Source organism: Bos mutus, chromosome 7, assembly GCF_027580195.1.
Source record: "Bos mutus isolate GX-2022 chromosome 7, NWIPB_WYAK_1.1, whole genome shotgun sequence".
NCBI classification, from domain to species: Eukaryota; Metazoa; Chordata; class Mammalia; order Artiodactyla; family Bovidae; genus Bos; species Bos mutus.
The window spans coordinates 33,290,221-33,316,604 of record NC_091623.1 but is presented as its reverse complement, the minus strand read 5'-3'; the positions used below and the strand labels follow the sequence as shown (position 1 = coordinate 33,316,604).

The following is a 26,384-nucleotide window of genomic DNA, read 5'->3' as shown; positions in this document are numbered from 1 at the left end:
AAAAGCCTAAAAAATAGTTATCACTTAAGAGTCTAAAAATTTCACTCAAAGCATAAAGAAAAATCTAAATTCTGTCACTTTTACTCTTTATCCTAAATTCTTTCACTAACACCCCCCCACCCCCCCCCGCCCCAGTGATTCAGAGCATCCTTGATGAAGATGGAATGGAGAAGCTCTAAGATTAGCCAGGACCTGGCACTGCTGGAAGGTGGGGGTTCCTCATTGACATTTTCCTGTCATACAAGATGCCAGATAGATTAAATTGACAACAAAAATGTCTTCAAACAAGCTTTCCCAGCATCCCTGCAGATACCTGGAAATAAAAATAATCCTGAAGACTGATGCATAAGAAGTGTTCTCTTTCTTCTTTAAAGCAATGCATTTAGAAAGGGAGGTGCACTCTCGTGTGAGCTCACACACACAAGCACGTGTGCATCTCTCCCCTTTACAGAAGGGGAGAAGCCCAGAGACCTTTGGAATGGAAATAACTGGGACAGGAAGGAGAGGCATTCTAAATACAGCAACATAACAATTACTACCCCATTCATCACAGATGGAACTGAAGGCTGAAGGTTTTAGATGGCATACTGGCAAGTAACGTGTGAGAAGGCATGGAAAGTCCATACAGCATCAGTGAGATTCTGGGCTTATTTTGGAGCCACTGAGGTTCAGTTCTAGACCATTGCTAAAGCACATACTGCAATTAAGCAAGTCACATAAATGTTTTTGGTTCCCATTGCATATGAAAGTTATGTTTCTACTATACCATAGTCTATTAAGCATACAATAGCATTCTTAAAAAAATATGCATGCTTTAATAAAAAAAAAAGTTTCTTGCAACATATGCTATTATCTGAGCCTTCAGCAAGTCAGTAACATCAAAGATGGTGATCACAGGTCACCATAACAAATAACACTGAAAAAGTTTGAAATATTTCAGGAATTACCGAAATGTGACACAGAGACAGGAAGTGAGCAAATGCTGTTGGAAAATGGTGCCGACAGACTTGCTCAATGCAGGGCTGCATAAACTTTCACTTGTGAAAAACACAAGTGTAAAAAGCAAAGTGCAACAAAACGAGGTATTCCTCTACACCTTTCTGGGTTTGTTTGTTTAATGCACTGTGGTTCCTCTACAATATGTTACTCTCCATGAGGTCTAAGATGCCAATGGCATTAGAGAATTTATTTCTATTTTCCTAAGACAGATTCACCATCATCATCTTTCACTGTGGGGTGGGGGAGGGGTGAAGGCTATGCTTTTGGAGGGATATTGGGGTGTCTGTTTTATCCTTAGTAACTTCATTTGAAAGTTTCAATCCCTTTCCTAAGTTTCTTAGCATCACAAATTCTCTTATCCCTGAAACTGCCTGAGAACACAATACTGATTCAGAAACTGCTATTACTGATCAGTTGTGTAACCATTCAGTGGGGATGAGTGTCATGAAAGGTTAGTGGAATTACCAGGTATCTACAGGGTTGTTAATCTGGGAAGATGTTTCTCTCTCTCTTTTATAAGAGCTGGTTGAAACCAAGCTTATAGGTTGTGATAAAAGACAAAACTCTTGGAGATCCAGCATGATTTGTATTCCTTTTTGTAGTAAGAAAATAATCTTTTTTTAAAAAAAAGTTTAATAAGACTCATATGGGTTCAAAGAGGACTAGAACAAGCTCATTTGGGTTTGCGTATTCCTAACTATTAAAACAGGACTGTCATGACAAGAGATTTCAATTGAGTTTACTATTTGAACTGGGAAGTTCCATGACCAGATGGACTCTGTGGTGTGCAGAGGGAGAGAGAACGTGATCAATGGGTGAGCACTGGTCACCGTGACTGGCCAACCAGGGTGAGACAGGGTGGCTGGGCTGTTCACAACAGGCCAGCCAGTATAGTCTCAGAGTTTTGGTGGGAACTATTTAAAGGTAAATTGGAAGTGGTCAAACAGGAGACGGCAAGAGTGAACATTGACATTTTAGGAATCAGTGAACTAAAATGGACTGGAATGGGTGAATTTAACTCAGATGACCATTATATCTACTACTATGGGCAAAAATCCCTTAGAAGAAATGGAGTAGCCCTCATAGTCAAGAAAAGACTCCAAAATGCCATACTTGGGAACAATTTCAAAAACAACAGAATGACTTCTGTTCACTTCCGAGGCAAACCATTCAATATCACAGTGATCCAAGTCTATGCCCCCACCACTAATATTAGGTTGAAGAAGCTGAAGTTGAACAGTTATTTGATGACCTACAAGACCTTCTAGAACTGACATGAAAAAAGATGTCTTTTTCAGCACAGGGGAATGGAATGCAAAAGTAGGGAGTCAAGAAATATACCTGAGTAACAGCCAGTTTGGCCTTGGAGTACAAAATGAAGCAAGGCAAAGGCTAACAGTTTTGCCAAGAGAATGCACTGGTCATAGCAAACACACTCTTTCAACAACACAAGAAAAGACGCTACACATGGACATCACCAGATAGTCAATACCGAAATCATACTGATTATACTCTTTGCAACTGAAGACGGAGACACTCTATCCAGTCAGCAAAAATGAGATCAGGAGCTGACTGTGGCTCAGATCATGAACTCCTTATTGCCAAATTCAGACTTAAATTGAAGAAAGCAGGGAAAACCACTAGACCATTCAGGTATGACCTAAATCAAATCCCTTACAATTATACAGTGGAAGTGAGAAATAGATTCAAGGGATTAGATCTGATAGAGTGCCTGAAGAACTATGGATGGAGGTTTGTGATATTGTCCAGGAGGCAGTGGTCAAGATCATCCCCAAGAAAAAGAAATAGAAAAAGGCAAAATGATTATCTGAGGAGGCCTTACAAATAGTTGAGAAAAGAAGAGAAGTGAAAGGCAAAAGATAAAAGGAAAGACATATTCATCTGAATGCAGACTTCCAAAGAATAGCAAGAAGAGATAAGAAACCCCTCCTAAGTGATCAATGCCAGGAAATAGAGGAAAACAATAGGATGGGAAAGACTAGAGATCTCTTCAAGAAAATCAGAGATACCAGGGGAACATTTTACAATAAAGGACAGAAACGGTATGGACCTAAGAGAAGCAGCAGATATTAAGAAGAGGAGGCAAGTACACATAGAAGAACTATACAAAAAAGATCTTAATGACCCAGATAACCATGATGGTATAATCACTCACCAAGAGCCAGACATCTTGGAGTGCAAAGTCAAGTAGGCCTCAGGAAGCAACACTACAAACAAAGTTAGTGAAGGTGATGGAATTCAAGCTGAGCTATTTCAAATCCTAAAAGATGATGCTGTGAAAGTGCTGCACTCAATATGCCAGCAAATTTGGAAAACTTCAGCAGTGGCCACAGGACTGGAAAAGGTCAGTTTTCATTCTAATCCCAAAGAAAGGCAATGCCAAAGAATGTTCAAACTACCACACAATTGCACTCATCTTGCATGTTAGTGAAGTAATTCTCAAAATTCTCCAACCTAGGCTTCACCAGTACATGAACCATGAACTTCCAGATGTTCAAGCTGAATTTAGAAAAGGCAGAGGAACCAGAGATCAAATTGCCAACATCCACTGGATCATAAAAAAAGCAAGAGAATTCCAGAAAAACATCTGCTTCATTGACTATACTAAAGCCTTTGACTGTGTAGATCACAACAAACTGTGGAAAATCCTACAAGAGATGGGAATACCAGACCACGTTACCTGCCTCCTAAGAAATCTGTATGCAGGTCAAGAAGCAACAGTTGGAACTGGACATGGAACAATGGACTTGCTCCACATTGGGAAAGGAGTATGTCAAGGCTGTATATTGTCACCCTGCTTATTTAACTTATATGCAGAGTACATTAGGCAGAATGCTAGTCTGGGTGAAGCATGAGCTGGAATCAAAATTGCCGGGACAAATATCAATAACCTCAGATATTCAGATGACACCATCATTATGGCAGAAAGTAAATAAGAACTAAAGAGCCTCTTGATGAAAGTGAAAGAGGAGAGTGAAAAAGTTGGCTTAAAACTCAACATTCAATAAATGAAGATCATGCATCTGGTCCCATCACTTCATGGCAAATAGATGGGGAAACAATACAGTGACAGCCTTTATTTTCTAGGGCTCCAAAATCACTGCAGATGGTGATTGCAGCCATGAGATTAAAAGATGCTTGCCACTTGGAAGAAAAGTTATGACCAACCTAGACAGCATATTAAAAAGCAGAGACATCACTTTGCCAACAAAGCTCTGTATAGTCAAAGTTATGGTTTTTCCAATAGTCATGTATGCATGTGATAGCTGGACCATAAAGAAAGCTCAGCACCTAAGAATTGATGCTCTTGTACTGCAGTATTGGAGAAGACTGTTGAGAGTCCCTTGGACTGCAAGGAGATGCAACCAGTCCATCCTAAAGGAAATCAGTCCTGAATATTCATTGGAAGGACTGATGCTGAAGCTGATACTCCAATACTTTGGCCACTGGGCACCTGATGTGAAGAACTGACTCATTAGAAAAGATCCTGGATGCTAAGAAAGATTGAAGACAGGAGGAGAAAGGGACAACAGAGGATGAGATGACTGGATGGTATTACCAACTCGATGGACATGAGTTTGGATCAAGGTCTGGGAGTTGGTGATGGACAGGGAAGCCTGGCGTGCTGCAGTCCATGGGGTCACAAAGAGTTGGACACGACTGAGCAACTGAACTGACTGATTTAAACAGAAATGGTGTGAGGCTACTTTGAAATCCAGCAATTTCAGAATAAACTACAACTATCACCAATCTGTAATTCTTGGAAGAACTTAAGGGGAATGAATTGGTGGTACTCATTTCTCCTCAATAGGATAGTAACAGTGGTTCAGAACATAGCTTTGGTGCCAGACTGGTTTAAATTCTGGTTTTACCATTTAATATCTTAGTATTAATTCTGTTCCTCTATTTCCTCGCATATGTAAAATGAGGATAAGAGCAATTATCATTTGGTTGGTGTAAGGATTAAACCTAATTTTTGTATAGCCCCTTTTTGTGCTCCATAAGTGGTGGCTTTAGATAGTATCTTTTCCAATACCTCTATTTCAGGGCAGACAGAACTTATCAATAATTCTATATATAACAAAAGCAGAAAATAGGAACTTCTTCAATATGAGTGTTGTATGACTGTCACTCAGTAGTGTCACCTGGGTATAATCTCTACAAATGCCAAAGAGTTGCTATTTACTTATTTTATAATATTGGCTTACCCCTTTCAACCTTGAGCCGGCTATATTTTCTTATCTGCCTATATAAAATCCCTAAACTCCCTCTTGCTTCTCGCTTCTTTTCATGTCTTTTCCACCTGCTTTCATGAGAAAGGAAAACAAGAAGCCTACGGTTAAGTCTTAATATCTAGGAGAATAATTTGTAAAGTAACTAAGAAATGAGCCACTTGGCTACTTAAACATTAGGAACACCTCTAGTGAGTTCTTAACTACACATGACCATGTCAAACCCCTGCAAATAGTGAAAATGTATACATATAAACTGAACCTAAGAAAGGGAGAAAATAATTTGACCGGGATTCCAAATGAATCCAGTAGTTTTACCAGTACCCGCATTCTATTTCCCCACGCCTTACAATATACACCAAAGAGAGAGAGAGGCTCAGATAGGAAAGAATCTGCCTGCAATGCAGGAGACCTGGGTTTGATCCCTGGGTCGCGAAGATCCCCTGACGAAGGGAAAGGCTACCCACTGGAGTATTCTTGCCTGGAGAATCCCATGGACAGAGGAGCCTGGTGGGCTACAGTCCATGGGGTCCAACAGAGTGGGACATGACTGAGCAACTAACACTTCCGCATATGCATATGTGTATGTACGCGTACACGCAGAGTCCTTACAGGCTGGAAGCGTCTTGAAGTCAGGCACAGTTTCGTTTACCTTAAACCTGCTGTATCTTACACATGGATGGCCCACAGTAAATGCTGGGGACTGAATGGTAGTAAGACTAGAGCTTAGGGAGCAGCTAATCTTTCAGACCCCTATATTATTAACTCACCAAAGATACTTTTCACTCTAACGATTAGAGCCCATAAAGGAAGACCTTTCCCAGTGTGCTGGATGTTATTTTTCTAATTGGCTGAGGTTAAAATACTTCCAGAAGTGACCAACTGACTTTTTTCCTCTCTAAATGTCTCTGGCCCACTTGTAGATTTCTTACACCCCCAATCACTTTTCATCACCTGAAATCACTGAATTTGAGCTCATTATTACTGTTCCAGTCTATCAGAAAAAGCAGTGGCAACATGTAGGCTTAAAGGCTCAAGTACATAGTAGAAGTTAATAGATAATTTACTGGGTTGTATTATATTTTTACCTGAAAAATTTTAAGTACAATCAAGAACCATAAATGATTACCGGGTTGTATTATATTTTTACCTGAAAAATTTTAAGTACAATCAAGAACCATAAATGAATTAAACACAAACCGCCCTGGGTTTCACAGGCATAAGAGGAATCTGACCAACCTTTGATTTCCTGAACCTCAATGCCAGCCTTCTTAACTGATCGATGTTCCATTTCTGTAACATAGCACAGCAAGTAGAGAGAAAAATCAGAATTCCCCCCCACAAAAATTTGAAACCTTAATTTTGATATTCATTTTTTTTCAGCAGAAAAATTTCTTTAATTCATTGAATACATTTTTATACTAGAAAAGAGTTTAATATTATAAATCACTAATTAGGTGCCAGGTCCTAGAATCCTGGATAAAATCCTCCTAGGGAAAGCTGAAATAATATCTCTAAGATCTTTGTACATAAAATGAGATCTTCCATGTGAAGTCTACAATCCTGTATTATTTCTGAAATATCAAGGAGCTGTTTTCATGTGGACATCTCAGACTGATTACTGGATCTGTCACGTTTGATTATCAGTCTTCTAGTTGACAAACTGATCTGCCTAGTTAAATACTACAATATAAATACACAAGACTCTTGTTCAGCCTCCCATGGCGGTGTTACTGTTCCCAAGGTGCTGTTTTCCAGATTTATTATTTGGTTGCCTTCTGGACTATGCAGAAGGCTTCTCTTTCAAAGCTGAATGCTGTACTGCAGTGCTTCTCAATCAGGGGATATTTCAAACTAACTTGGGAAGTCTTTCCAAGATACTCATATTATAACCCCTCTTTTTCCTGCAGATTGTGAGTGAGGTCTGGCCATGTGTGCCCTGAAAACCTTCCCCAGGTGACTCGGATATGCATCTCTGTTTAGTACCAACCCCTGGAGTGGAACTGGAATACTGGAATAAAGAGGCTTAGACAGAAGTCTTAATGAGTTCAAGTATCATGTTCCTATGTGTAAAATGAAGATACTAGTTAGACTTCTGAAGTTTTTTTTTCCATCTTTAAGGGTATTTAATGATTTATTTTTATTCTGAAAAGCCTGACTTCAGTCATGCAACTGAGAATTATCCATCTCTCCTTGCTTTCTTATCTCCCCAAACCCTCTGGTTTCTCTTTGTGGAGACAGGTGGTGGGACAGGCATGCTTACAGGGAAGTCTGCAGCTACTGCCGAAGGGCGTCAGTCCTCAGGCACCTCTGTGCACTCAGCCCTCACTAGGACTCAATTCAGTTCAGTTCAGTCGCTCATCCGTGTCTGACTCTCTGCAGCCCCATGCACTGTAGCACGCCAGGCCTCCCTGTCCATCACCAACTCCTGGAGCTTGCTCAAACTCGTGTCCATGGAGTCGTGGTGCCATCCAACCATCTCATCCTCCATCGTCCCCTTCTCCCGCCTTCAATCATTCCCAGCATCAGGGTCTTTTCAAATGAGTCAGTTCTTCGCATCAGGTGGCCAAAGTGGAGTTTCAGCTTCAGCATCAGTTCTTCCAATGAATATTCAGGACTGATCTTCTTTAGGATGGACTGGTTGGATCTCCTTGCAGTCTAAGGGATTCTCAAGCTTCTTCTCCAACACCACAGTTCAAAAGCATCAATTCTTTGGTGCTCAGCTTTCCTTATAGTCCAACTCTCACAGCCACACATGACTATTGGAAAAACCATAGGTTTGACTAGATGGATCTTTGTTGGCCAAGTAATGTCTCTGCTTTTTAGTATGCTGTCTAGGTTGGTCAAAGCTTTTCTTCCAAGGAGCAAGCACCTTTTAACTTCATGGCTGCAGCCACTGTCTGCAGTGATTTTGGAGCCCAACAAAATAAAATCTGTCACTGTTTCCATTGTTTTCCCATCTAAATGCCATGAAGTGATGGGACCAGATGCCATGATCTTCGTTTTCTGAATGTTGAGCTTTAAGCCAACTTTTTCACTCTCCTCTTTCACTTTCATCAAGAGGCTTTTGAGTTCCTCTTCACTTTCTGCCATAAGGGTGGTGTCATCTGCATATCTGAGGTTATTGATATTTCTCCTGGCCATCTTGATTCCAGCTTGTGCTTCATCCAGCCTAGCATTTTGCATGATGTACTCTGCATACAAGTTAAATAATCAGGGTGACAATATACAGCCTTGAAGTACTCCTTTCCCTATTTGGAACCAGTCTGTTGTTCCACGTCCAGTTCTAACTGTTGCTTCTTGACCTGCATACAGATTTCTCAGGAGGCATGTAAGGTGCTCTGGTACTCCCATCTCTTTCAGAATTTTCCACAGTTTGTTGTGATCCACATGGTCAAAGGCTTTGGTGTAGTCAATAAAGCAGAAGTAGATGTTTTCTGGAACTGTCTTGCTTTTTCAATGATCCACCAGATGTTGGCAATTTGATTTCTGGTTCCTCTGCCTTTTCTAAATCCAGCTTGAACATATGAAAGTTCACTGTTTACATACTGTTGAATCCTGCCTTGGACAATTTTGTGCATTACTTCGCCAGTGTGTGAGATGAGCTGAAACTCCAATACTTTGGCCACCTGATGTGATAGTTTGAGCATTCTTTGGCATTGCCTTTCTTTGGGATTGGAATGAAAACTGACCTTTTCCAGTCCTGTGGCCACTGCTGAGTTTTCCAAATTTGCTGGCATATTGAGTGCAGCACTTTCACAGCATCATGTTTTAGGACTTGAAATAGCTCAACTGGAATTCTATCATGTCCACTAGCTTTGTTCGTAGTGATGCTTCCTAAGGCCCACTTGACTTTGAATTCCCGGATGTCTGGCTCTAGGTGAGTGATCATACCATCATGATTATCTGGGTCATGAAGATCTTTTTGTACAGTTTTTCCGTGTATTCTTGCCACCTCTTCTTAATATCTTCTGTTTGGTCCATACCCTTTTTGTCCTTTATTGTGCCCATGTTTGCATAAAATGTTCCCTTGGTATCTCTAATTTTCTTGAAGAGATCTCTGGTCTTTCCCATTCTATTGTTTTCCTCTATTTCTTGGCATTGATCACTGAGGAAGACTTTCTTATCTCTCCTTGCTATTCTCTGGAACTCTAACTTCAGATGAATATATCTTTCCTTTTCTCCTTTGCTTTTTTGCTTCTCGTCTATTCACAGGTATTTGTAAGGTCTCCTCAGACAAGCATTTTGCCTTTTTCTATTTCTTTTTCTTGGAGATGGTCTTGATCACCACCTCCTATACAGTCACAAACCTCCATCCATAGTTCTTCAGGCATTCTGTCAATCAGATCTAATCCCTTGAATCTATTTCTCACTTCCACTGTATAATTGTAAGGTGTTTGACTTAGGTCATACCTGAATGATCTTGTGGTTTTCCCCACTTTTTTCTATTTAAGTCTGAATTTGACAATAAGGAGTTCATGATCTGAGCCACAGTCAGCTCCTGATCTTGTTTTTGCTGACTGTATAGAGCTTCTCCATCTTTGGCTGCAGAGACTATAATCAATCTGATTTTGGTGTTGAACATCTGGTGATGAACACGTGTAGAGTATTTTCTTGTATTGTTGGAAGAGGGTGTTTGCCATGACTAGTGCATTCTCTTGGCAAAACTCTGTTAGCCTTTGCCCTGCTTCATTCTGTGCTCCAAGACCAAGTCTGCCTGTTACTCCAGGGGTCTTTGACTCCCTACTTTCACATTCTAGGGACTCTAGTCCCTATAATGAAAGGACATCCTTTTTGGGTGTTAGTTCTAGAAGGTCTTGTAGGTCTTCATAGAACCGTTCAACTTCAGCTTCTTCAGCGTTACTGTTCAGGGCATAGACTTTGATTACCATGATATTGAATGGTTTGCCTTGGAAATGAATAGAGATCATTCTGTTGTTTTTGAAATTGCATTGAAGTACTGCATTCCAGACTCTTTTTTTGACTATGAGGGCTACTCTATTTCTTCTAAGGGATTCTTGCCCAAGACCTGTATGCTATACGATTAAAGTTTTTGGACTCATTATTTTACTTTTCTTTGTTATATCTTGTATTTTTTCCTAGTTATAATTCGCATTTTTCCTTATTATAAGTAGTATTTCTTACCTTCATCAAGCCCACCAGTCTTTATTTTTTCTCTGTTTAAAGAAACCTGTTGTAACTCCCAATACCTCAAATTTATTATCCTCAATTCTTCTCCTTAACCTCATCTTCTCTTCCTGTTTGTACCCTGACATATTTTAAAAGCATCTTTGGACACTGAGTTTTGTGGCCTCTTAAGCATTTGGTATTGTTCAAGTTAGAAAGCTTAAGTTTTTTAGTAGAAAAAGGCTAGTTTAGAGGCTAGTTTAGAATACCCTTTAAGAATTAGAAATAGTGTCCAAAGTACAATTAGAAATCCCCAAACTAGCTGGGCCTGATCCTGATAGAGACGCTCTTCTATTCCCAGACATGATTTGTGAGTTCATGAAAAGACAGTTCAGTATTTTGAACAACCTGAATTTTGAAGGGAAAATGCAGAGTGCCTCCTGTTTGGGATGAAACATGTCTGACTCAGATACTGGTCTTCTGAGATGCTCCGCAGCTACTGAGAGCCGAAGAGCCACTTGGGAAGTGATGCCTCCCTCAGCCTCTCTGCTTTGCCAGAGCCAGCGCCTCCCTGTAGAGCTAAGTGGGAATTAATGTGGGCTTTCAGCATAACAGACATTTCTTCAGGCATCAAGAATTTCCTGTGGAATATCTGTGGAAAAAAGGGTATAACTTCCAGCAGAAAAAAAAAAATGTTGCTTTCCACTTTAAAGACATTTAATCCCTGAAATGACTACCAAAGAGGTCTTTTAACAACTGCCAATCATACCTTGGGGTTGCAAAGAGACACGACTGAGCGACTGAACTGAACTGAAGTGAACTGAATCATACCTTGACTTCCTACGCTACTAACCATAAAAAGAGAAGGACAAGCACATTTCTTTTCACATGTTTTTAAGCAATAAACCTGAGTGAAAAGTGTGGACAATCACGCTGTAAAAGCCGTACTTTCGGTCGAGGTGAACTTCCACACGGTGTTGGTGTGAGCGTCTCCGACGTACACGGTCCCGTCCTCGGACGCAGCAATGTCGTGGGGCATGTCGAAGTGCTGCCAGAACAAGAAGCACACGGTAAGGGCGAGCCCGTGCCCGGTTCTTCATGAAGAGGCGAAAAGGCAGAGCAGAGCACACAAGGGAACCATAAGCATGTGACTCAACCAAAGAAACAGTGATGGAAGCAGCTCAAAATGAAAGATTTGAGTCACCCATTTCACGCACTGGACGCCGCCTCCGCCAGACCTAATTCTATAAGGTGGGAAACGCCGTGGGAGCCTCAACACTGACTTCAGGTCTTATAAAAAGCGAGCATTTACAAGCAGGTTACTTTTTTACAGTGTTGTTTAGTTGATGTTATGCCATTTATCTAATTGTTTATATTTATCTAATTATTTATATTTATTTTTGCCTTTGGGCTTTCTTCATAGCTCAGTTAGTAAAGAATCTACCTGCAATGCAGGAGACCTGGTTTTGGAAGATTCGCTGGAGAAGGGAAAGGCTACCCACTCCAGTATTCTTGGTTTTCCCCTGTGGCTCAGCTGGTAAAGAATCCGCCTGCAATGAGGGAGACCTGGGTTCGATCCCTGGGTCAGGAAGATCCCCTGGAGAAGGGAAAGGCTACCCACTCCAGTATTCTGGCCTGGAGAATTCCATGGAAGAGTTGGACACAACTAAGTGACTTTCACTTTTCCCTTTTGCCCTCATATTTTTTTCTAACTTTGACCACTGTCAAATTTGCTGGCTTAATTTAGACAATTAAAAAGGACCAGGCAATTAGTTTTTGGTTTTTTTTTTTAAATTCCCATCAAGCTATCATACGCTTCCTTAAAAAGTATTTATGTGTTACAGATAAGAGGTATCATTTTAAAGATTCAGGGCATTCCTATTATTTCTGAAATGCATATTAAGAGCTCTGCAGTAATATGGCATACTCCTACTCTGAAGCCCAGTGTTGACAATATTTTCAGTCAGCAAAGGAAACAAATGGAGTGTTCCCTCTAGTATTTGCTGGCTTTTGTGCCTACTGCAGCTAAACTGGTGTTTTATGATATCTTTCTGCACCACACATTTTCATTTCAACATCATGCCATCTCACTCACGAGGACACAGCAGAAAGGGCAGCTCTCTTATGTGACTTTCTCAGGGTCACCAGGCTAGTTCCTGGAAAAGCAGGCTGAAAATGCTGGGCGGCTGACATTTCCATCTGTCTACCGAAGCTTTCAAAGGTGCCACGTGTCCACCAGTTGGCAGGAGGTGGATGGTATTTTCACCTTTGAGGCCAGGAGGCCTGCTTAGAATGAGTACACCATTCTAAAGAGATGATCGGTGAGTATGAACAGGAACATTATCCTGACTGTGGGCTTATCAGCCAGCCTCTGTCCACTTTGGTTTGATGAGTGTAAAGGGCGCTAAGGAGGCAAGCTTCTGTTCGTAGCTCACGGAGAAAGGGCCAGAATACATGCTTTGGTGAAACTACTGTCTTTTAAAATCAGCAACAATTTATCACATTGAAAAGAAAAACATGAGACAGCCATGCCAAGGAGGCACATTTCTTCAGACTATCAAATGAGCTTGACAAAAGAGCAGGAGAAGGACAGAGAGCCAGGAATCCAAATGATGCCTTGGTGCAGTCCCCTCAGTCAGTCAGGAAACGTTCGTCTTCATTTGGAGTTCACCTGATTTTGGTGGCAAAAAGGCTGGACAATCACAGGGAGTTCCTCTTCTCTACAAAAACATGTTTTAAAAAGCCGGTTTGCAAACAAGGAGATCAAACCAGTCCATCCTAAAGGAAATCAACCCCGAATATTCATTGGAAGGACTGATGATGAAGCTCCAGTACTTTGGCCACCTGATGTGAAGAACTGACTTGTTGGAAAAGACTCTGATGCTGGAAAGATTGAAGGTGGGAGGAGAAGGGGACGACAGAGGATGAGGTGGTTGGATGGCATCACCGATAGACATGAGTTTGAGCAAATTCCAGGAGACAGTGAAAAACAGGGAAGCCCGGTGCGCTGCAGTCCATAGGGTCACAAAGAGTTGGACGTGACTTAGGAGTGAACGACAACAATATGGTTGTAAAGTGCTTCACATTTTCTGATGGGAAAAACATTATATATAATAGGTGGAGGAACAAAGGTGGGGGGTAATGTTTGAACTATTCATTGGAAGGGCCATCAGTTCAAGGCTATAACAACAGTGAACCTCTGTCTGTGGTTCTCACACTGATCCAGGGTAACAAGAGTTCAATGAAAATATTTTGGGGCCACAGGAGGGGTTCAGGGGAAGCTTAGTGAATGGGACTTTGAGACCTCTATTCCTACTGCAGTCACAGGCACTCAACTGTAATCTTTTAAATGCATTGTTTCACTGCTCTGTGTCAACTGAAACAACATGTTGTCAGATTTAGGACTAAGTTTTACGACTTCAGAGTCGAAAAGATTTAAAGATCTACTCTACGCTTTGACATCTTCGCTTGAGGTACTTCTCCCTAACAAAATAAAATTATAGAGGAAAGAATGCTAGCATCCTCCTGGGTATCTGGTGACACAGCCCAGAGCAATCTGCCCTCAACAGCTTGTATTTTGTTTTAATAATTCATAAGGAATTTGTGTTCTCCATAGCCTAACTACGTGTGCTTTAAACAAGATAAGTTGAAACTTACTTAATATTAAGTAAAATCATTCTCTAAGAAATTGGTTCATGTTATGATTTAATATGTCCCCTGGCCTCAATATTAAACACAGTTTAAAGTATAAAACATCTGTGTTTAAGATCCAGGTGTGCTACTTCCTGTGTGGCTTTGGATAGGTAACTTCCCTTGTGTGAACCTCAGGCTCAAATACTGTCAAATACAGTGATTTTAATCTCCATAGTTAGGGTCGGAGAAATAACATGAATCTGGGGTTACTGTTCCCTTCTTTTTTTTGGTATTGCGCAGTGGGGATTATTTCCTTCCTTTTCCACAAGAGCAGCCTTGCAAATAAAGAAGACAAAAAAAATTCCAGCCTGAAGGGTGTGTGTGAAAGCAGACGGTAGGACCAGTCTTTGCTGTGATTATGGGAGGAAGAATGTGGAGAGCAACGATATATCTTTTGCCCTCAGAACTCTTTGACACCGTTTGATAGACTCATCTTCTCTACTGTCCTACCATCTCAGTTCGGCTGCACAGGGATAAAGATGGGGATTGTATATTCCAACATAAACATTCCTAAAGAATGTCATGGAAGAGGGAGATCTGAACTACATAAAGGCACAAGCAGTGGACAAGAGCAAACAGCGGCACAGACACAGTATGTAAAACTTGACTTTTGAAGGAAAAATCACTTCTTACATAAGAGTAAGTAATAATATTGTACCATATTATTCTCCTTAATCTTTGTGATGATAATCTAATTAAATGAAAAGTCTGAGAGATTCGCAGATGGGTTTCAGCTTACTGAATCAACACAGAATACATTTCTATGTTTCGGTGTAATATCAAGTCTTGTTTATTGAAAGGAAAAGCAAATTTCACCTTGGAGTCAGAGTCTCTTTTCAAGTTTGCTGTACTGACCCATATACTGTGACTTACTCATCATGGGATGTCTGATGAATACTGATGTTCAGGCATAAGGCTTCCTGAAACCTTCATTCAGGGATGCTTATATTTTTATGACAGTAAAGCTTATTTAGAATCTAGCCTCTAGCTTAGCACTTAGTGTTGCTCTCTAGATGCACATTTGAATTAAAAGTTCATATCCCGATTGACACGGTATTTTATTATTTAAAGAACAATCAAGCAAACACTGTTTGAAAACAAAGTGAAGCTCTGACAGGAAGTGAAGTATCCCTCACTTTCTTTATCAACAGATATGAAGAAGCTCCAAGTGGCAAAGCAATGAAGATCAGATAATCAATAAAGGGCTGAAACACTACTGAAATAAAACATCTATTCTCAATCTAATGAATTTGTTTCTGAAGGGCTATTATGATTGGGCATTTGATTGTTTATTGCTTTTTAGCTGAAATACTTCCATGAAAAGTCTTGCTTATTATATCAATTTATCAAAAGAAACTAAAAAAAAAAAAAGAAAAAAAGAAATTGGTACTGGAATCTTTACTTCAGATTTAGTTTGGTTCAACGTGGATCCTGTAAGTTTTGCTAAAACTCCATTTGAAGGAAAGGCTGTGCCCTGTCCTGTTCACTATCATAGCCGTAGTATCTAGTATAATGCCTGTGACACAGATAGGTGCTTAATAAATACCTTTAGAATGAAGCTTAGTAAATCCCAGACAGGCTGTCAGTGTTCTAACAGTGGCATTGTAAAGTGTTTTTTTTTTCTTTTTTTCTTTTTTGAGCTAGCAAATTTGGTGTCTTAGAGAATACTGTAAGAAATTGAGTCTGGAGATGTTTATCCAGTGGCTTATGATAAGTTGCATTTTGACCCACTGAAGCTGATAAATCTTTACAAATTTTGAAAAATAGCTCTTATTTGCAGCATTTTGGCTAAAATTGATATACCCCAAGCACATTCAGGTGGTGCATGTGAGTATTCTGATCATTCTGACAGTTATTCTGCGGAGAAGTTAACTGAGGAGACAGAGGGCAATGGGCACAGCACAGCATGGTCGCCGTGTTGGTATAAAGCACAGTGAGAGTAAACCATGGGATACCACTGTGAGGCCAGAACTAGACATGCGTCTTTTACTGAAACCAAGTCGCTAGAACTTGATTCCAGGAGTGCTATTTTCAAGTCTTGTTGCTCAGTGTAGTAACATTAAAATAACATTAAAAAAGCAAGCAGCATTTCTATTGAATCTAAGAGGACTATAAAATTACAGTTGATCATATTGTGGTATCTTTTCTACTTGGATAAAACCAGGAATATCTAAAATGTAAAATATCTTACATTTTCGATATTCTAACTGCAGTGAATTTAAGCCTGCTATCATGTACAAAAATCTACTAAGAACCTTGGAACTGCATATAGTGTTAACTTGCATCTGTGAAATTCAGCTAGGAATAGACAAGGACATTGTTTCTAAATAAAACACAGTATACAGCATTCCCATCAACCTAGCCAGAAAACTATCACGTCACCTTTAAATTAAAAAAAAATGACTGAAGTATAAATTGAGTTCCAAGATTCACATTTTCATTTTATCCTCAAGAAAACTGATACATAGTTAATGAATGTGAATACCTTGCGCACTGGCTTGAAGACATCGATAATTTCCCCGCTAGAAAAGTTCATCACAAATCCTTGCACAGGTTCTTGGTCCTCAAAGTAAGGCTTTCCATTCACCGCAAAGAGCAAACCTGTGACAACATATCCAGTTAACCTTCCTTTAAAATATGCGTAAGACTGGCTTTTAAACACATGTGTGCATAGGGCACAAACAAGAAACATAGGGTCAACCCTACATTTGGCAACAAACGTGGAAAACAGAATACTTAGTAGATGTCTCTGAGTAATAAGATCAGGAACAGACAGGTTAGGAGGCTAACCTTGTAATAGGAAAACCAAGAACCGCAAGGCCTGTCCCACTGAGGAAGCCAGTAGAAATCAGTAATCCAGTTATGAAATCAGTAATCTACAGTTATAGAGGAGATGACACAGGTAGAGGAATATATATGTAGATATACTAAACAGGTTATGGGAAGAGTCAGGTTATTGAAAGCAATCATTTTAGGGTATCAGATCTTTTAAAAAAATATGTTAACATCTGTGATAGCTACAAATAGAATCAGAGAAAAATAGGCAAAGAAAGTGAAGTTATAGCATAAATAGAAGAATGATCTGATTTTAAACAACTACCCCTTGGAAATGTGAGATGCATATTTCAGATTATCAAAGACATTTTTTTCTAACTAAAAAAATTAGACCAATGTTTATACTAATTCAATGAATACTCTTTGCAGTAAATCATATTTCTTAGTTTAGTAGTGTTTATCCAAAAAAATGGAAACTGTGATGCTTTGATTAGTACTGCAGATGATTGAATATTATATTTTAAAGAATTAAAACAATAAAATATACAGAATACTAAACCTGTATTGAAAGTTTTTTCATCTTATTTAAGGATTTCAGGATAGGGTTCTTTACCACATCATACTAAAAAATATTACCACTATTAACATCAGTTACTACTGTGTAACATTGTAGAGAGAATTCCAATTATAATGCACTTTGTCTTTTGCTGAGATTCTCTTTTTAACCAGATTTCCTCTCTTTTCTCCTAATGTTTTTCTTCTCATATTTGATTTATTTTTATTCACTATGAACTTGATCACCCTCTTTCTTAAGTAAATTTGTTGTTGCTCAGTCTCTCAGTCATGTCCAACTCTGTGACCCCATGGACTGTAGTACTCCAGGCTTCCCTGTCCTTCACCATCTCCCAGAGCTTTCTCAAACTCATGTCCATTGAGTCGGTGATGCCATCCAACAATCTCATCCTCTATCATCCCTTTCTCTTCCTGCCTTCAATCTCTCCCACCATCAGGGTGTTTTCCAGTGAGTCAGTTCTTCGCATCACAGGTGGCCGAAGTACTGGAGCTTCAGCCTCAGCATCAGTCCTCCAATGGATACTCAGGATTGATTTTCTTCAGGATAGACTGGTTTGATCTCCTTGCAATCCAAGAGACTTGCAAGAGTATTCTCCAACACCACAGTTCAAAAGCATCAATTCTTCAGTGCTCAGCCTTCTTTATGGTCCAACTCTCACATCCATACGTGACTAATGGAAAGACCATAGCTTTGACTATATGGTCCTTTGTTGATTAAGTAAATGGTCTTGCCAAACTTATTCTTTAAATAGGAGGTAAAAACCAACACGAGAATTTATCTTTCATTAACATTAATGAGTCTTTTATTACTTTTTAATTACTTATTCCTTAGGGAAGCCAATGTGTTCCTGTTTCAGTCCCTTGAGTCCCTTTATTCCGTGTCTTACATAAACTGGGGGCTGCCTGAGAAGATATTAGCCATGTGTGTGTTAGCTGTTCAGTTGTGTCCAACTCTTTGAGAACCCATGAGCAGTAGCCGGCCAGACTCCTCTGTCCATGGAATTCTCCAGGCAAGAATGCTGGAGTGGGTTGCCATTTCCTTCTCTAGGAATCTTCCTGACCCAGGGATTGAACTCGTTTCCTGCATTGCAGACAGATTCTTCACTACCTGAGCCACCAAGGAAACCCTGAGAGCAGCCATATGCAACTTCAATAGCATGAGAAATAGAAATATTATTGTGATAACTATGTAGTAATGCATCTTTAATACACGTATAGATGTATTTATTGAATGTATTGCAAAAATCATATATAAATTCTAGAAATATATTTTCAATTGTTCAGTATTCATGATATAAAGAAATTCTGTTTTTAAAATATGAATTAAATAAACCCTATTTTGTAAGTTTGAATTATTTTTCTGGTTTTCTTTAAGTCAAGAAAATCTATTTTGAAAATGAGAAAAAACTACAGATTTCACTGATCATTTCTCCTGACACATAAGCCCCTACTTACTTCACCTATTTATCTTTAAAAAATTGGCCATCACTCTTTAAAAAAATGTGAAGCAGAAGTATTTTGAATACTGACTTTATCAACATACACCATCTGTTGATGATGTATGAAGACAAAATATTAATCATTTAATAACTAGAGCAAATGATCAAAATTAACAAAAAATAAAAATATAAGGGAATGCTTTTTAATCCATCACAAACAGCTGCTAAATCTTTTGAGTTCATTATTTCTGTATAAAGAACAGTGGTGCTTGAGCTTAAAATGGTTTACCGTAAGAGCATATGAAGATCATACAGACACTTTTTAAGGATGGAAAGCAGTATGAAAAAACACAGAAAATAAAAATGAAATACCTGGTATGTATGAAATTGCAAACACATTTCTTCCAAACGATGGGTGCTTAATCTCGCGCACAAATTCTTTGGTGTCGGTTTTGAAACACTGGATCCGACCGTTTTCCCGGTCTGCCACACACAGCTGGCCCAGGGGAGGCACCAGGGCCAAGCTGTGAGGAACTCTGAACTGGCCTGGTTTAGGACTGCTCTCTAGAGACGCTACAGAATGAAGAAAAACCTCAGACTTACAATGTGTAAAATCACCCAAACTTTGACTCTGAAGTCTCCTAAACTTCAAAATTCACTATAGTAAGCCACTAAATATCTGGAACCAGGGGAAAAATAAGGTAAAGCAGTCAGTATCTTTGCCCATGAATACATGACAGATTTTCTCCCTGTTTGGATAAAGTTTAAAGCTTTTGGGTAGAAGCATTCCTTTCCTCCTTAAGACTGTGTGTGTGTGTGTGTGTGTGTGTGTGTGAGTGAGAAAGAGATAGTGTACAACCAGGTGGATGCATTTGGAAGCCCTGTTTTCCTCACTCAAGGGACAATTACATCCCAAAGAATGGGATGGCCATGCTCATTCCCTCCCAAAGGAGGGATGGCCAGCCTCTTGTTCCTTGTGATGCTGGCCAAGAATGAGAAGCCGAGATAAAGAGTCTAACTGAGTACCTTCTCCCCACTGTGTGATGAATTTTCCACTTGGTGAAAACTGCACAAGGCGACTGTTGCAGTAGCCATCTGACACATAGATGGTTCCGGTGTCTGGATCCACAGCCACATCGGTGGGCTGACAGAAGTGATTCTGGTCACTGCCTGGTTGCATGCTCCTTCCCAGGGTTAGCAGAGGGCCTTCTTTACTCTTTGGATCTAGTTTGAACACCTTTTCAAAAAAAGACCGAAAGCCTCACTCACTTTGCATGGTTATTTATTGACGCCCACCTACCTGACTCAGGCAATTCGAGGGTCAGCTCTCAAGAGACCTATTTACAAGCAGGTACTTTTCAGAACTGGATGGGACTCTGGAAATGATCTGGTCTGCTTCCTTCATTTGATGAGTGAGACTCACAGAGATTAAGGGACCTGCCCAAGTTTCTTCAGGTCACTGGTGGCGAGCAGAGACTAGCACGTGGATGCCCTGTTCCACCCTCCCCCACTTCCTCTTCCTCAGCTACCAGTTCGGTGTGCCCCAGCCAATACAAGGGCAATAAACGGCTCACTGAGATGATGCTTGAAGGCTAGCGGTGCCTTCTGAGTTCTAGTTTCTTATCCTAGTTTTCCTAGTTCTTTCCCACCTATTCATCAAACGGGTATTAAACATGAGCTTATCCTTTAAGGATAAAACATTATGACTACACTCTGACAGAAATATTAACTTCCTTTAAAAAGAACAAAAAAACTGCTGTTTTACATATAAACATGTATGCACTAGAGACCTTGTCTCGATTTATGGAAGATTAAGGTGGCGTATGAAAAATACATAAAACACATAAAGTAATAAAACAGAACTAAGACCTGGGGACAGAGGAAAGAAATACGGAAAGCTCAGAAGGAGGCCGGGGGAGCTAGACATTCGGTAGGGGGAAGTTTCACCTCTTGCCCTAAGGTTCCTGCCAGCCCCACACGGGAGGGTGACTGGATCATTTATGGGCAAGTTTTCCTGAGCACTGAGTGCTAAATGAACCATTTCAGACCTGGCCGTTCCATTCTTTTGTTATAAACTTTCTGGGTCACAGAAAAAGACCCAGACAACTCCAGAGCATTCTGAAAGCACAGCCTCATTAACTTCTATGCGCGTGGGTACACACTCAGTAGACCCCATGGACTGTAGCTCTCCAGGCTCCTCTGTCCATGGGAGTCTCCAGGCAAGAACACCGGAGTGGGTTGCCATGCCCTCCTCCAGGGGATCTTCCTGATCCAGGGATCAAACCTGAGTCTCTTGCATCTTCTGCGTTGCAGGCAGCCTGTTTACTGCTGAGCCACTGAGGAAGCCCAACTTCTATTTGAATAACCAAATGGAATTTCTATTTGAAATGCCAAATGGAAGATTACCTGATGAAGCGCCACGTCTGTGACCCAATAATTTCCATCTTTATCTATACTCAAGCCATGTGGCAAGTAAAACCTGCAAAATACAAATAACCATCCTAATTATATAATTACTCCCAAAGTACACATGAGAAGAAAGTTTTCTGCTAATTAATTTGTAACAGCAATATAAATTTATATACTGATAAATGTATACCTGCATGACTCTAGAAAAGGCCAAAATGAATTGTCAAATCAAAATACCCATTTTAATAGAGACTGCCTTGTGAAAAAATGTAATTGGTATCTAATCTTCTAACAATATGTAAATGAAGCATACATATCAATTACAAATATTTATTATAAAGTATGGTATATTAAATAACAATATCAATTTGAAAACAAGTTCTAAAATCATAAAGAAATGTGTATAAAACAAAGTATATAGAGAAATAAAATGTGGATTTATATGGTTTGAATACTTCAAGTATGCTGCAAAATAATATAGCATTGTATTAATATTAAATATATGGCTGAAAAGCTTTAAGAGTGATTATTAATACTAAAGACAGTAAAACGCAAAGAAAACACCTTCCAGCAGACATAGGCTGTGACCAGCTAAGCAAAGTTAAGCGGTATGCTAGATAATAGTAAGAGAAGGTTAACCTATCTAACAAGTCAGTTGGGATGACCTGGATAAGAGAATCATAAACTAATGTAAACAGAGACTCACAGGCTTAAGGAACTAGGACAGAGCTAACAAACACATGGACAATGTCTTAATGTTTTTGGGATCAAATCCAACAATCCACAAGCTACATGTGTCAGCTTCTAGCCTGTACAAAGTGTTGGCATCACAGATTTTTGTTTTCAGGAGCCAAGACGGTAACACCTTGATCTTGACTGCTACACTGAACTAGATCTCCCTTTTGGTCACCGAATGTGAGGGTTATGACTTGCTTTCAACACAGACACACCACTGTCGGCCACGCTGATTTAGCAGCAGCTCTGCCTTCCTCTTTAACGCCTATCTGGAATGAGAACACTTCGGACTGATAGCCAGAGCACTCAAGAGACAGGTTCAAACACAGTGAGTGGTGGGGCTGGTATTAGAACTCGGCCCTTGACTCACCATCTCAGGATCCTATAAAAAGCTAACTGTTAGCATCTCCATAATAAGCTGTATTCAAAGCGGATGGCTCCCAGCCTTTTAAAGAAGCTGGCTCTCCCTGTGCCTAAGCAGATAAAGTAGGGTATAGCTCCCGAAGCTGCCAGGCCACAAAGGTCGAGGACACTCTGTCAGCAGGTGCCCCTTTCTTTCAAAGACCATGAATATCAGCCAACTTTTTTTTGGCTGCCAGAAGCCAAATCTAGGAATAAGACCAAATAATGGGCGGCTTTCAAAGCCAAATTAACTATGCATGCCATGGAAAGTTGAAAATGACATTTGTTTAATCTTCACTTTGAGATGGGAAGAGAGAAGCCTTTTTTCTTAATGGTGACTAGCTGCTGAGTTTGGTTATGTAACTTCTCCGCTTAAGAAATTTTTTTTAATCTTCAGATCTAGCTGAGCAGCAACTCACTTCATTAGCCATGTGTATCAATTTTCTCTGACGCTTGACTACCATTAGAATCACCGAGGGAGCTTTCACACTACTATTTTGATACCTGGGCCCCATCCCAGACTAAATATGAATCTCAATTTTGAAAGCTTCCCAGATGACTCTAATGTTCAGTCAGGGTTTAAAACCACCTCTTTAGAAAATGAAAGGATGGCTCTATCAGTCCCCTGCTTTCTTAAGCTGTGTTTTCTCACCACTGCTGTACAATATACTCTTTCTAAGGCCAGACCCAATGATACACTTCGTACCAAATAGCACAAGCATTAATAACAACATATGCAATTTAACTCACAGATTTTTTCCACTGGACTGGAGTACTGCAGCATTATTTGGATCTATGACAAGAATAGTGTCTTCTTCAATTGGTCCAAGACCTCTTTGCTGGTAAACAAACTTGCTATCAAAAGAGCTAGTAAAAAAAAAAACAAGGCATTAGAATGGGAATAAGCCAATCAGAAACATCAGTGACCTTGAGAAACGCAGCCCATTCACTTGAGGTTTTAAACATGGAATCAAGAGAAGGGCTCAGACGTGTCTGACTGCACTCTTTGCCCTTCATGCTTCAGTATCTTGGATCACAGATATAATACCATCGCCTGAGGAACTAGACAAGGTCAGGGGGGAAGGCAAGGTTTCCGACCTGCCAAATCTGAATCCACACTTTCTCAAGATCTCCAGGTGAGTCACGGCCCATGAGACGTTGAGAAACACTGCCCAGAACTCTTAAAGAAGCTAATTTTTTCTCAAAAGCTCCTCAAAATGTTTAAATTCAGTAACTATTTTCTTTCAAAATACAAATGGAGGTATAACTTAACTTTCTGTGTAATGGTAAGGAAAGTGTGAACGGAAGGATGAAGCATAGTGATCAAAACTGTGTTTGCTATTTTACTTGCTGTAGGTACAACATGCAAACACACATTACAAGGACACAGAACAGAACATCCAAAATATTTCAAAAATATAAAACTGATTCTTGAAACAAAAATGTGTTTGAGACATAAAACCTTCTCCATATAACAGTTTTTCTGTAAGTACAAAATGGACATCTATGTAATAATTAATAAAAACACTAAAATGAATGACAGTTTCTGCTTTTTAACTCTATACTTTCCAGGCTATTATAAAATATTGTGAACATTTATATATATTTATATTTCTACCTGAATTAGTAGTATCGTTCTTTAAATTGATAATTATCACAGACATTGTACCTATTTAGATTCCTATTCGAAAATTATTTGTGATATATCACAAAGACAAGTTCTTCCAATCTAAGCTTATGTGACAGAGAGAAAAATATATGAAGCACCAACAGGCCAACTTACATTTCAAGAGCAAAGAACTAACTGATTAGCACATAGTTGAGACATGTTTGTGGGTGGGGAGCATAAAAATATAAAAAGATATATATATATTTTGCCAGATGAAGTCACTGTATAGATCAATAAATGTTCCTATAAATACAATTTCCTTTATAAAATAAGACAAGGTTGTGAAAAAGAAACTACTAATGCTTTGTAGTTCAACCATATAAGCAAAAAAAGAATCTGAACAACATTAAGTATTTATGGAGAAACATTTTTAATTTGGAAGGCGACAGACTGCTCAATTCTATCATACTCCTATTGATTAGTTGGTTGGTATTTTTATGGAACTTATGCAGAGACCCAGTAGGAGAACAAAAATTTCAAAATTATATTCTTTTGCCATTAAAAATAAACACCATATAACTATTTGAGCTTCTTGAATGTCACAGTCTTTGGGTATACTTTCCCTGAAAGATAATAATAAGTCCCTGAAGTAGTTCTTATTAATGATGCATTCAATTGAATAAAAAATATTGATTCAGCTTTGTCAACTAAAACTTAAGTAATACTGCTTACATATGCTATTATGTGTAGTTAAAACCACATAGCAGAAAAAAAATACATAAGTTGATGAAATGGAAGTAACATCACCAACAAAGCATATTTTATAAGACAATTATGACATCATTATTAAATTAAAACATACAATTTTATTAGTTAGAATCAATGTAAGAATATGCAAGATATTAATAAATCAGGAGACACCAATAATGAGCAAACACAAGTAACTCTTTCTTAGTACTAGGAAACACCAAACAGTTTATCCTCTATCTGAATGTATTTTTATTTACTTTTAATTGGAGGATAATTGCTTTACAATGTTGTATTGGTTTCTGCCGTACATCAAAATGAATCTGCCATAGGTATACGTATGTCCGCTCCCTCTTGAACCTCCTCCCTCCCACCTCCCACCCCATCCCACCCCTCCAGGCTGTCTCTGAGCATGGAGTTGAGCTCCCTGTGACACACAGCAAGTCCCTCTGGCCATCTGTTTTACATATGGTAATGTGTAAGTTTGGGCTTCCTGGGTAGCTCAGCTGGAAAAGAATCCGCCTGCAAAGCAGGAGACCCTAGTTCGATTCCTGGGTCAGGAAGATTCCCTGAAGAAGGGATAGGCTACCTACTCCAGGATTCTTGGGCTTCCCTGGTGGCTCAGGCAGTAAAGAATCTGCCCGCAATGCGGGAGACCTGGGTTCAATCCCCGGGTTGGGAAGATCCCATAAGGAAAGGCAAGGCAATCCACTCCAGTGTTCTAGCCTGGAGAATCCCATGGACAGAGGAGCCTGGTGGGCTACAGCCATGGGGTTGCAAAGGGTCGGACATAGCAGGGACTGAGCACAGGCAATGTCTATGTTTCAATGTTATTCCCTCAATTTGTCCCATCCTCTCTGCCCCCCCGCGTCACCCACAGTCTGGTCTCTGTGTCTGTGTTTACACTGCTGCCCTGCAAATAAGTTCATCAGTACCATTTTTCTAGATTTCATATACATGTGTCTCTTTTTGATGTGACGTTCTGTACTAAAAATCATAACCATTCTCATAGAAAACAAAGCTATTGAATTCAACCATCAATGGTAATTTTTTCCAACTTGTCTAGGATACTGGATAACTTAAGTGCAGCATGTCTAACACTCATAGTATGCTACAGTTTTACATTCATATGTAGTAGCATGAGGGCTTCCCTGGTGGCTCAGTGGTAACAATCCACCTGCAATGCAGGAAGTACAGGAGACAGGGGTTCAATCCCTGGGTTGGAAAGATCCCCTGGAGGAAGGCATGGCAACCCACTCCAGTATTCTCACCTGGAGAATCCCATGGACAGAGGAGCCTGTGGACTACAGTCCATAGGTTTGCAAAGAGTTGGACAAGACTGAAGTGACTCAGCATGTATGCACGCACATAGCAGGATGAAGTCCCTTCATTCATTATTTAAGGCTGAAGTCATATTCCTCATTATTCAGAAACATTTCACGATTTTTAATGGCATAATGGTAATCTAAACAACGTGAGAATTATGTTTTCTCTGACTTTAAGGAGTTAAAATTTGTTTTCACTTTTTAAATAGAAATTTGAGATAACTGTAGATTTACATGCAGTCACAAGACATAATCCCTAGAGAAGGGAATGGCAACCCATTTCAGTATTCTTGGAGTA

The 26,384-nt window shown here is 39.6% G+C and overlaps 1 protein-coding gene across 11 annotated transcripts in view; it reads right to left on the bottom strand.

Moving 5' to 3' along the window:
* The window catches only part of PAM (peptidylglycine alpha-amidating monooxygenase), a 179,620-nt gene that overhangs the window by 6,777 nt on the left and 146,459 nt on the right, over positions 1–26,384 (bottom strand). For all 11 annotated transcript variants that reach the window (XM_005889799.3, XM_005889800.2, XM_070373181.1 and 8 more), the window contains 7 exons: positions 23,156–23,272; positions 21,266–21,338; positions 19,886–20,096; positions 19,232–19,432; positions 16,558–16,673; positions 11,328–11,427; positions 6,492–6,545 (listed from right to left, as the gene is read on the bottom strand). In XM_005889799.3, coding sequence (XP_005889861.2) covers positions 6,492–6,545; positions 11,328–11,427; positions 16,558–16,673; positions 19,232–19,432; positions 19,886–20,096; positions 21,266–21,338; positions 23,156–23,272 — 872 coding nt within the window. The remainder of the gene's footprint in view (positions 1–6,491; positions 6,546–11,327; positions 11,428–16,557; positions 16,674–19,231; positions 19,433–19,885; positions 20,097–21,265; positions 21,339–23,155; positions 23,273–26,384) is intronic.